This window comes from Gadus morhua, chromosome 7 (genome assembly GCF_902167405.1).
Source record: "Gadus morhua chromosome 7, gadMor3.0, whole genome shotgun sequence".
Taxonomy (NCBI): domain Eukaryota; kingdom Metazoa; phylum Chordata; class Actinopteri; order Gadiformes; family Gadidae; genus Gadus; species Gadus morhua.
The window spans coordinates 32,566,835-32,578,995 of NC_044054.1; the positions used below are offsets into that span (position 1 = coordinate 32,566,835).

General features: G+C 48.2%; 2 protein-coding genes across 3 annotated transcripts in view; both read right to left on the reverse strand.

Moving 5' to 3' along the window:
• Nucleotides 1-12,161, reverse strand: part of LOC115547199 (mucin-2-like) — a gene marked incomplete at both ends in the record, with an annotated part of 211,274 nt that overhangs the window by 153,221 nt on the left and 45,892 nt on the right. The window lies entirely within an intron of this gene.
• On the reverse strand, nt 1,491-10,347 carry LOC115547213 (protein phosphatase 1D). Of its 2 annotated transcripts, XM_030361271.1 has the most exons (7): nt 9,626-10,347; nt 8,217-8,445; nt 7,044-7,168; nt 6,197-6,378; nt 5,380-5,610; nt 3,921-4,041; nt 1,491-2,319 (listed from the first exon to the last, which is right to left on the reverse strand). In XM_030361271.1, the coding sequence occupies exons 1-6, from the start codon at nt 10,200-10,202 to the stop codon at nt 3,925-3,927; spliced, it is 1,461 nt and encodes a 486-aa protein (XP_030217131.1). In that variant the 5' UTR covers nt 10,203-10,347; the 3' UTR covers nt 1,491-2,319; nt 3,921-3,924. The 2 variants fall into 2 exon arrangements, with proteins under 2 accessions (XP_030217131.1, XP_030217130.1); XM_030361270.1 differs by having other exon boundaries at nt 1,491-4,041.

Below are 12,161 nucleotides of genomic sequence, written 5' to 3' on the forward strand. Positions count from 1 at the left end.
CGTAGGCTACAACATACAGTAAGTGCGGACAAGTGACAGTTTAAACGTGTAGGCTATAGAGTCGTATCAGTGCTGTGAATATAAGAAACTGCAAATAAGCAAACTTATTTTTATATTGTCCAAACAAAGGTTCTATACGAAAGAGCTCACTGCACGACGCACCCTTCGTGCTCGTCTCGTTAACGATAACGCAAAGTCCCCGATGAACACGTCGGCGTGGGCGGGAGTAGGTTTTGACTGCGCGAGGGGAGGCCCGGTGACACGTGGCACGGCTGATGGGCTGCGACAGGCCGTCCCAGGGTCACGCGGGCCAGCAGATGCTCGGATGACAGCCGATGAAATATTGAGGCGGAGACACTTGGACCCGTGATGGAGGAGAGGAGAGGCGGGAGAGATGGAGGAGAAGAGAGGCGGGAGAGATGGAGAGGCTCCGACCGGCTGCTCTAGAGTGGCCAAGTCACGCCCCTTACGGTAGAGCCCATGGGACCCATGAGATCGAAAAATATGAATTGGTTTCAATGGAGAGAAAGTAAGTCTATATGCCCCGGATTACAGATATGTTGTTTGTGGATTTAAATGATATTTTTCATGACAAAAGTTTGACGGTGTATTGTGCAGTTAAAAGCTGTAGAGAAAACACAATGAGAAAGACTACATGTCTCGTATGTGATGTCACGCTCCCTGCGACTGGCGTGGACAACCGACAATCGCCCCATTGGCATAACTGAAATTCTCCACATGCCCCGACTCATAATGGTTTTCGCCTCTTTCGATGCTTTTATCCTCCCCTTGGAAAAAACTTAACATTATCATACTTCTTCACGAAAATTATTAGTTTTCTTTGCATGAAAAATTAGCATTTAAATCCACAAACAACAAATGTGTAATCCGGGGCATATGAAGACTGGGACCAGAAAATAATTACTTTCTCTCCATTGAAACCCGGTCATATTTTTCGATCTCATAGGTCCCATGGGCTCTACCGGAAGTGGCCTTTGGCACGCAGGCATATTGTCAATGTTCATTCATGTTTAGAAATTCCCTTAAAATTTTAAAGCCACGCAATTGCATTTTCCTTAATCAAATTACAAATCTCAGTGAAGCAAAATTGATTTTTTATCCAAAAACCAAATCAACCTTACTTAATCTCAGTTACTTCTTATATTAGAAAGCATGAGAGTCTACAGAACCCGATCTAAAGATCCTCATTAAAATATAAGTGAGAATAATTCCTGGCCAGTTCTTCACCCTCATAGCACTAACGTCATTCCATCAGGCTCCTACCGGTCCGAGAGCTTTCCTTTAGCGCCATCTAGTGGCCGGAAACCATGTACTACATATAAATCATAGGCCGGAAAATGCATCTGCACTCTTGGAAATATTCATACAAAAGGGCATAATCAAACCACTACAAATAATCACGAATAATTAATTCATGCCAATTTCTGTTATGTATCATAAATACACAAAAAATATAAAACATACACCAGTTTAGAAATTATAATATATTTATTACCACACCATATCCACACACGTTCAAGTCAGACACCTAATACAGTTCAACAAAGCCAGCCAGCCACCGCCTCAACCCCAGGACCAGGAACAGTTGACAGAGAAACACAGACAATGACTGACGGTTCACAATGACGGCACAATAAAAGTCGATCGAAGCGGCATGCCCGAATGACTTGTAGCTGGTTGCATATTCATGTAAAACTGTTGCATAATTACGTACTGTGCAAACAAGACCTTCAAAACTTTGGCAACACACAAAAGACCGGACATAAAACCCCATGGTTCAGGAACACGATGTTTTGAAACATTGTTTGTGCATAATGTCTCAACTGCTTCTAACTTTTTTTATGGAAACCATGGCAACCGAGGCTGCCCCCGCATAAAGATGGCAGAATTATGGTGTTCCTCCATGACAATAGACTCCTATTTAAAGAGAACATTGGTGAAGGCAGACTCTGTGGAAGACGAATGGCACAACACACCTTTATGCTGACCAGGACGAGAGACGTATTACACAGCCCATTTCACAGATTCATCCAACAACTGAACAAAATAAATAACTGCTGCCGGTACGATTACAGAGTGGTAAAGACGGCGCAGAAAAAGGCAAGAAAGCAAGAATGTGAAATGTAACAAAAAAATCCTCTCTCCTCCTCCCATTGGGAGGTCTTCCTACAGCTGTGATTGACAGGCGTGGTAGATCTCCAGACCAATCAGCGAAGAGATGTCCTCATTGGTCAGGCGCTCAGCCAACCAAAACAGATCTTCTCACAGACCGTTTCACTCGTAGCTGACGGTTACGTCCTTTATACAAAATAGATTCATGTTGCACTTCTTTAAAACATCACCTATAGCACCTTTATTACACAGGAAATACCTAGACAAAGCTGAAGAGACCTTTAGGGTCTGTACCATCCAGAACAGACCAGACAATAGCGTTCACCTGATGGTTCGCAAATCATCATTCCCCCAACTTTATGCGTCAGGTTCATCTGACAACACAAAACCAATGTAAAGCTTAGCTGAGAAATTAAATAGTCAGTAGTCCTTTTTCCATCAAAAAGATAATGCGCTTTAAAATGATGCGCATCAAAAGTTAGTGGGACATATGTGATGGAAAAAGGGTTATATCGCTCTAACGCCGATTTTGTCGCACTAAGTTAATTCGCTCTGCAGAGGTGGTTTTGGGAAAGTTCTAGCGACATAAAAGTAATGGAAAACGGCTGAAGCGATATAGAATGTCGCGCATGCGCATTGTTGATGGAAAATCATCTAGCGGGTCAGAAAAATGCGCTTCAACACGGGGCATTGTGACACAATTTTAATTCGCTATAATCATTCTGTCTATGGAAAACCGTTTAGGCGCTTCTTATGTCGCTACAAATTAATTCGCTTTAAGAGTTAATTCGCTTGAAAATCTGATGGAAAAAGGACTAGTGAGAGAAATGGTTCGACCTTGTTCACGCAGCTTTCGCTGGGGTTGAAATATTTCAACTGAACTTAATTTCGCTCGATGCTGAATCACTCGTGTAAAGTTTGCTCGCGCAGGTAGCGCAAGGCGAATATTCGCACCTTAAGAGTAAAAAAACGGAAACACAACCAACAGATGTAAAATTATAGTTGTACTATATTCAATGATGTTTACACTTATAAGTGGGCTACATTAAACTCGGATTAAACGTTTTTTAAACCACTGCGTCTTTTCAGATAGGCTGCACATGATTCTAAGTATGAAAATAGATAAGATGACTTTCTAGACATTTCATTACAAAAACATGTAAACATTTAAAAGGTAGGGCTTTACTTGTGTGTTGGCAATTATGTGAGCATGAGGCTGTCAAAAAAAAAATCTGTTTAAAAAGTATTTTTAGAAAGCTAAAAGGCAAAATTCTTGCATATCTACAAAACAATTAAAACAAAAATTAAAAAAGGTACACAAAAACGAATTAACGGTTCAGCAGCACAGTCCACATGATGAAGAGGAATGTTCAGGCCGGCCAATCAGAGCGCTGCCTCCGCCCCAGTAAACAGAGACGGGAGGTTGACCTTCGACCTCGATAGTTCAAGAGAACGAGGTCGACTGTCGACTGTGCTTTAGAGATTAACGTTTCATTTGATACGAACTGTGTTTCAGGAACGGAATTAAAAGAAGAGATAAACCATCACCATGGTTAGCAAAAATAATAAAATCTTTATCCAAAAATTAAAAAATAAAAGTGAACCTTTGTGAGTGGTCTTCGAACCGGTCCATGAGGCAAGAAGGCCGAAAAATAATAATTTAGAAATATTTTTCTGATAAGCTCCCAAAAAAAAAAAAGCAAGGAAAGTAATTTGTCTTTTAAAAATAATTTCCGTTGATCATACATCAGTTAGCGGTCTTTTAAAAAGCCTCTTTGTTGCGTTACCTGGCTACCACTCCAGACATGTCCAATCTTCATTGTGTCCATCACCACAAATATCCTCCTCTTCCTCAAAGAACATGGCTTCCTCCTCCTCCTCCGTCTGCTGGCCCTTCAGCCAAGAGTTCTGAACCGCAGGAAGAGCAGAGAAACAAGTCAGTTAAAACCAGTAAGAACTGGAATAACACGAGTGATGAGAGTTCATCAACGTCCAATTGCAACAGAATATATGAAGGACTTTGAGCCTATTTTATCATTCAGTGGACATTCTTATCCAAAGCGACGCGGATTTCTTTCAGATGCATTTTGATAAAGAGCAGTTCTGGGTTAGGGGGTGCCTTGCACAAGGGGGGCCTACCGGGTTAGGCTACGGACACAGGGGAATCAGACCCGGAACCTTTTATCGGCAGGGAGTCAAACCTCTTGGATCACTCGTTGATGAAGAGAAAGTTCTCTCACGGACACGTCGGACAGCGAAATATTTGATTTAATCTTAAGGCATGATCATGGGAAAAGTACTGGCAGCAAAGTTTACCAAGAACACATTCGACGAGACAATAGATTCACAAGATTCTTATAGGGAACATTAACATTGTGGGAAGGAAGTGGGAGTGACCTTAGGCCAAGTAAATTTGTAATACAATGGGTGGGTATTGGACATGTCTACAGGTTTGGCTCTAAACGAGTTTACACAACAAAGGAGTCAGTCGATTGGCCTGGTCACAAAACCAGACTTACTGGCTCCAGTGGGAACTTGAATACGAATTAACTTAAGTTACAGGGAGAATGTATACAGTTCCTTCGAATGTTATAATTATATAAACAAGGTTAATATAATTTGTATGTGATTGTATATTTATAGTTATGATTGATATTTCCACGACACTCGTTATCCCGACATGATACCGATACCAGTATCGGAAATTCCGCCGATACAGTATCGGGTATCGGTCAGTACGCAAGTCAATGCGCCGATCCACTACCATCAGGTGACTCGTTTACCACACAGAGAACATCACAAACACTACAGTGTTATGATACGTTCGCTAATGGTGGGAACGTCGGAATGAGAAACGCGTCAAATCCGACAACGTGTGTTCGAGCTACCAAGCCGGAAAAACATTGATGCTCCCGCTAAACTACAAGAATACAAATTATTATATCATTCTAATATTATAATTAGAGATTGAGTGAACCCGCTCTACATTGCTGTCGTAAGAGAACCCTTCAGTAAGAACAAGTGCTATAAGTAGTTACAACGCTAGATGCTGTATCGGTATTTACTCCGGTATCGGCCCCGATACTCAAGTTCAGGCATCGGGAAGGAAAGAATTGTATCGGAACATCTCTAAGTATGGCCCAGTGTCTCAGGATGAATCCGGTAGGCCGACCGCAGAGGTGGGGGTTCCAACCCTCACCCTTTCACCGGCCGGGAGTCGGCCACCCTGACCGTGCGGCCACCCACCTGTCTGTCTTTACAGCCGCTGGCGGGGGGCGAGCCGGGGTAGGGGCCGTTGCGGGCCCCCGCGGCCAGGTCCAGCACCACCTCGTCCTGGTGCATGGGCAGGGGGGCCCCACCGCGCTCCTGGAGGGCCAGCACCAGCACCGTCATGTTGTCTGCCCGCAGCATCCTCTGCTTCCAGAACACCAGCGCCGTGCGGCCCAGCCGCGCCGCGCACGACTGGCCCCTGGGGCCCTGGGGGACACCAGCGCTACGGTTAGCTCGCTACGGTTAGCTCGCTACAGGAAGCTGGCTACAGTTAGCGCGCTACAGCCGCGTCGCGCACAGCTGGCCCCTGGGTCCATGGGACACCAGCGCTACTGTGAGCTGGCTACTGTGAGCTGGCTAAAGTTAGCTCGCTACAGTTAGCTCTCTAAAGTTAGCCTGTTACTTAGCCCTTTATTTAGCTTGTTAGAGTTAGCTTGTTACAGCTGCGTGGCTCAGGACTGGCCCCTACGGCCCTGCGCCGCGGGGACACCAGCGGTCCAGTTAGCTCCTTAGAGTTAGCTCCTTAGAGTTAGCTCCTTACAGTAAGCTCACTACAGTAAGCTCACTACAGTAAGCTCACTACAGTTAGTTCGTTACAGTTAGCGCGTTACAGTTAGCCCGTTACCGTTAGCGCGTTACGTTAGCTCTTTACCGTTAGCTCGTTACCGTTAGCTTGTTAGTTAGCTCATACTAACACTATCGTCCAACGGGTTATAAATAAACCCCATTGACCCGTATGGATCGACCGCGTGTGACAGAAACACGATGAGTGAGACGGAGAGAGCACACGCACCACCATCTTGTCGTGGCTGTAGCACATGTTGACGGCGTCCTTGGGGGACATCATGTTCCACAGGCCGTCGCTGCCCAGGATGACGTAGCGGTGGCGCGTGGGGTCAAGGGTCACCACGGCCGTGTCGGGCTCGGGGGAGACCACGAACTCCCCGCTGTAGAAGTCGTAGCTCCAGAGGTCTCCTTGACAACCGGGAAGAGAGGGAGGGGGGATAGTCTGTCAGTGAGTCAGCTACAGTTAGCTTGTTACAGTTAGCCCGTTACAGTCAGCCCGTTACAGTCAGCCCGTTACAGTCAGCCCGTTACAGTCAGCCCGTTACAGTCAGCCCGTTACAGTTAGCCCGTTACAGTCAGCCCGTTACAGTAAGCCCGTTACAGTAAGCCCGTTACAGTTAGCCCGTTACAGTCAGCCCGTTACAGTCAGCCCGTTACAGTCAGCCCGTTACAGTCAGCCCGTTACAGTCAGCCCGTTACAGTCAGCCCGTTACAGTCAGCCCGTTACAGTCAGCCCGTTACAGTCAGCCCGTTACAGTTAGCCCGTTACAGTCAGCCCGTTACAGTCAGCCCGTTACAGTCAGCCCGTTACAGTCAGCCCGTTACAGTCAGCCCGTTACAGTAAGCCTGTTATAGTTAGCCCGTTACAGTTAGCCCGTTAGAGTCAGCCCGTTACAGTCAGCCTGTTACAGTTAGCCCGTTAATGTTGTTTCTCTTTCTTCCTGACGAATGTACTTTGGATAAAAGCGTCTGAATGTAAATATAAATGTAGATTTCTACATGACCCTGCCCACCCCAGACAGCGGTTAAGGGTCAAGGGTCAACACTGAAGAGAGAGAGGAGTCTGGTTTTACCGAGGGCCCGGGCGACCGCGAGGAAGGGGATCTGGTCTATGACCGTACTCCGGCGGACCGGTCCGTTGTGGGTCAGACGGGGTCTCTTCCACACGACCCGGTTCACCCCAGACTTCTTCATCACACTAGAGACACACACACGGCGGGTTACAACCAGTAATGTTATCCAACACAAGGCTAGAGACGACCAGGAAGACTCCAGGGCTGTAACACCATCTCTGGCCAACCGCCACAGGCATGGAACTGGGTCAGTCAAACCAGTTCAAAACAGCTCAAAAATCCACTCCAATATGAACCGCTCAAACTAATCACAATATTTTATTCTACTTTTTCTACTTTATTGCCGATGAGAGACCTACAGGAGTTTGCCACTGCTAGGTGCAGACGGCCGACTGCCAAGAGGCGGGTCAGCCTTCATGCCGAGCCAGCGGACCAACGACAGGACACCTCATGGGCGGCTGTGGCTCAGGAGGTACAGCGGGTTGACTTGTAATCGGAAGGTTGCCTGTTCGATCCCCGGCTCCTCCTAGCTGGGTGTCGAGGTGTCCCTGAGCGAGACGCCTCACCCTCAGTGCTCCAGACAGGCTGACTGTCGCCCTGCGTTAGGGCTTTGACTCCGAACTTCGTTATTCAAATATAATTTGAATATCAAAAAATTAATCAAAATTCGAACGAATATTAGGCAGCCCTTAATATTCAAACCTGTTATGAGCAGGCCAAGAGGGAGAGACGTCGGAGAACCCATGCAGTCTATTCATAATGTTGTAATGACCACGGAAGAGGCAGTGAATGAAGTAGTGATTGGACAGTGATTTATTAGAAACCTAATAAACCGTTGGAACACGCAAGATTGGTAACCATAGCAACGCCGGTTAACAAACCTCGCGAAGCCCAATCCAGGTCTTACTGAGGGCATTTAATGGTCAAAATATTATTAATAAATATTCGAATATATTCGACTATTAATATCAATAAACAAATAAACTTCGAATATGATTTTTGGGCAAAAGTCAAAGCCCTGCCCCGCGTGGCTGCCACCGCCGTCGGTGTGTGAACGTGTGCATTTGAATGGCTGAATGTGAGGCAGGAGGATTGTAAAAAGCGTAGACAGCGTTATGAAGGTTCTCCCTTAACCCTCAGGACCAGGCATGAAGCCCCGCGTGGACGCCTCACCTGCCCCCCAGCCTCTCGATCCGCTCCCGCTCCTCCGGGACCTCCGGCTTGTGATCCTGCGTCACCTCCAGCGCCTTCAGCCGGACGTCCGAGTCCTCGTCCCGCTCCCCCACCACCACCGCAGAGTCGCCCACGTGCGCCACGTACATCTGGGTCCCCCGGATCACCACCACGCTGGCCGTGGTTCCTGAGGTGCTGGGCAGGCCTGTGGGGGTCTTGGGCCACTCCGCTGGGGGGGGGGGGGGGGGGGGACAAGAGACCGGGCGAGAGGGGTACGGGGGACAGGGGGACGATTGGATTAGAAATGGATCAGTCATGAGTCATGACCCCCCCCCACACGCCTACTCTTACTGTATGTTGTACGTCCTTGCACCTAACAGTACTTAGCATCTTATCCTAGCTATCTCTGTTGTACTCGGGGAACGGGTTAACCTAGTGGTTGTTAGTGCACGGCACTTGGTTCTAGGAACAGCCTTACTGTACCGACGGAGATATATTGTTGTTTCTCTTTCTTTGGACAAATGAACTCATTGTATGTCGCTTTGGATAAAAACGTTTGCTGAATGTAAACGTAATAATGATCAATAGTTGATCCAGCACTCCCATTGGTTCAGTCAGAGCGAAACCCGCTGCTCCTGTCGTCACTGCGGTATGAAGGGGGAGGGTAGGGGTCTGACTCTGGGACGATTTGGTAAGGGGTTCGAACCCAGAGCCTCTCAGCCGAGTCTTCCAAACTAACCTCAAGACCGTTGCCCAGCTCCGGTCCAATGAAGCAAGTGGAACAACAGGTAGGACACACAGAGAAGAACCATCTTCTCTGTGTGTATATTATCTCAGATGTCCATGACTCACTCTGTATCATTGCGGCCCCGTGCCGATGCATTGTTCCGACCCTTCTCCTACGGAGGATCGAGACATGGGGGCGGTTCTGGACGGACCTTCCTCCTCACACGGGTCGTTCCTCATGGTGAGGAACGCGTCGTGACTCCCACAGGGCGAGTGCTGCTCTTCTCCTGTGGGTGCGAGCTTGGCTTGCGACCCACTCCCCTGTTACACAACTAACATGTGCAGGGACAACACAACACCTATGTTTCACCAACTAGAAGTCTAACCTCCATAAATGGTAAATGGACTGCATTTCTACAGCACATTTCTAAACAGTGACCACTCAAACGCCTTTACAATAATGCCTCACATTCACACACCGACGGCTGAGTCAGCCACACAAGGCGACCACCAGGCCGTCGGGAACTGTCAGGGTGATGTGTCTTGCTCAGGGACACCCCGACACTCAGCTAGGAGGAGCCGGGGTTCTGAATGGCAACCTTCTGTTTACCAGCCAACCCACTCTATCCCCTGAGCCTAATGCCGCCCCACACAGAAACACACAGATCTCCTTGTGGACTTACGCAGTTTTTTCCACATGGCGTGGTGGCAGGCGATGAATCCTTTACGTAGGGCGGCGCAGACCTCCTCGTTGTCCAGGGACCAGAAGCCCCTCTGGGTCCTCAGGAGGTCCCAGAGGTGGTCCCGGGCGAAGTGCGCCGCCTCCTGCCCCCCGTGGCCGTCAAACACCGCGAAGAACGCCACGGACCGGCTCGTGTGGACCGTGGTGTGTGCGGTGCCCCCCGTGGAGGGGGTCTCAGGTCCCTGGCCCCCCGTGGAGGTGTTCTCCACCCACACGGCGGACACCGGCCCAAGGGGCGTTTGCGCGGTTTGCGGAGAAGTCCGGTGTGGTGGACCTACTGTCATGGGCTGCTTCCCACCTCCTTCCTGGTCCTCTGGTTCAGGGTCCTGCACTACCGGGTCCCCTCCGGTCCGGGACCCTGGGGGGTCCTCTCCGATCCCGGAACCCGGGGGGTCCTCCACACCCCGAGACCCGGGGGGCTCCTCCGGTTCGACCCTCACCTGGAACACGTCCTCCATGTAGCGCCTCCCGCCCCGGGCGGAGAAGGCGCTGATGCGGAACGCGATGTCCTCCTCCATGCTAGTTCAGATGATAAATATGATTTTATATTAATAAATATGTTCCTTATGATTATAATTTGAACCGGTTTGTTTTGCCGCGACGCGTCCTTCCGTCCCTTTTTGTTTATCTTCCTCCGGCGCGGGTCGTGATGACGTCATGACGTCCAGACTTACGTGATCACGTACGTTGGAGGGGAGACGCGTCACGTCATCCCGTTTATTGTGCCAATCAGGCACAATAATATATTCTATAAATATAACATTACATGGTATCGATTGTTTTACTGTTAGTACATATTGCAGTATTCAGAAGAGATGAGGACATTTCGGATTACAAATTAAAATGAATGCTGTGTAATATTATTATGTTTTATGTGAAGAAGCTCATTCAAATAAAACACACAGGCAACCCTTATCAAAATAAAATGCTAACAATTTCACACGAACAGCCACAACAGCCACAACACCATCTCCATCATCAACACATCGATATGTGAGCAGAATGGAGAGTTGATCGAGTAGACTCTTCATGTTTCTGATGACAAAACATCTTTCACTCAGGATTGAGTTTCCAAGAGAACGGTATGACCACAGAGAGGTCTGATGGCACTCAGAACATGAAATGTAGTTGCTGAATTAGATGGGAGATTGTACGACTCTCTCTCTCTCTCTCTCTCTCTCTCTCTCTCTCTCTCTCTCTCTCTCTCTCTCTCTCTCTCTCTCTCTCTCTCTCTCTCTCTCTCTACCTGTCCCTAGTGAACAGTGAGCCCCCACCCAAACCCCCTGTCTCACCCCTCTCTGTCATTCCACCACAGAGGAAGGGAAGTGATTTCCATGTAAATCTTATCTGTAAGTGTGGAGCCATCTCCAAGTGTATCTGTCCCGCTGCCTCCTTTGAATTCCCACAAAATGAATTCCTGAAGATGGGAGAGAGATTACCGCCGTCGGCCCATCACATGTTGATTGCGTTCTCCCACACACACCCCGACTCAGCCATGCATGCATAAGGAAGGGGACTTTGCCGGTTGCCAGGACGACCGTGCCATTACACCTTAAGCCCGTGGATGTATGATCAGAACTTCGGCCAAGCGTGACGATCGGGAACGACGTCCTCCATCACGTCCACGATCTGACACACCCACTGGGCCACGGCTCAGATCCATCAGTCATTGATGAACGAGTGAATGAACGACTTGAAGTGTTTAGTGAGCACATGCATTTACCCCTGCTCACCCCTTCTCCTTCTGGTGACCTCTGAACTCCCAAGACACCCCACATGTCCCTGATGAAGAACTGAGCTACACGAAGTCTGTGGTAAAACATCTCTCTCTTTGTCTTCTTTTAGCACTAAATTGTTTCAATATAACTGGCTGTATATAATATTTTCATGTTGTCATGGTTATCCACCGCTGTATTTGGTCATTAATGAAGTGCTTTTTATCGAGCCATCGGGTTAATAATATAACTGGCGGTGTGTGTGTGTGCATTTGTGTGTGTGTGTGTGTGTGTGTGTGTGTGTGTGTGTGTGTGTGTGTGTGTGTGTGTGTGTGTGTGTGTGTGTGTGTGTGTGTGTGTGTGTGTACGTGGGTCTGTGTGTGTGTGTGTATATGTGTGTGTGTTTGTGTGTTTGGGTCGGTGTGTGTGTGTTTGTGGGTTTGGGGGAGTGTGGGTGGGTGTTTTTGTGTGGAGGTGGCGGTGGTTGTAGTGGAAGGGGGCTCGGGGGGTTGGGGCGGGGGGGGGGCTGGTACTGTATATTTATAAAGTAAGAAAAATATGTGCAGTGCCTCTTCAATTAAATTGGCCGACTTATTATGCTGGTTCTATTCTGTGTAGACCTACTGAGGTGTTACACACACGCACACACACAGACACACACATATACACACGCACACACACACACACACACACACACACACACACACACACACACACTCACACACACCCGCTCCGCACGCACAGGCGGGCACAGGCACACAC

Bases quoted from the DNA above. Each gene is read 5' to 3' on its own strand.
- LOC115547213 (XM_030361271.1), bottom strand. From the start codon at position 10,202: ATGGAGGAGGACATCGCGTTCCGCATCAGCGCCTTCTCCGCCCGGGGC. The intron at 7,169-8,216 runs GTGAGGCGTCCA...GTGTGTCTCTAG, and splicing joins ATCGAGAGGCTGGGGGGCAG to TGTGATGAAGAAGTCTGGGG. The intron at 5,611-6,196 runs GTGCGTGTGCTC...GGTGTCCCCCAG, and splicing joins ACAGCCACGACAAGATGGTG to GGCCCCAGGGGCCAGTCGTG.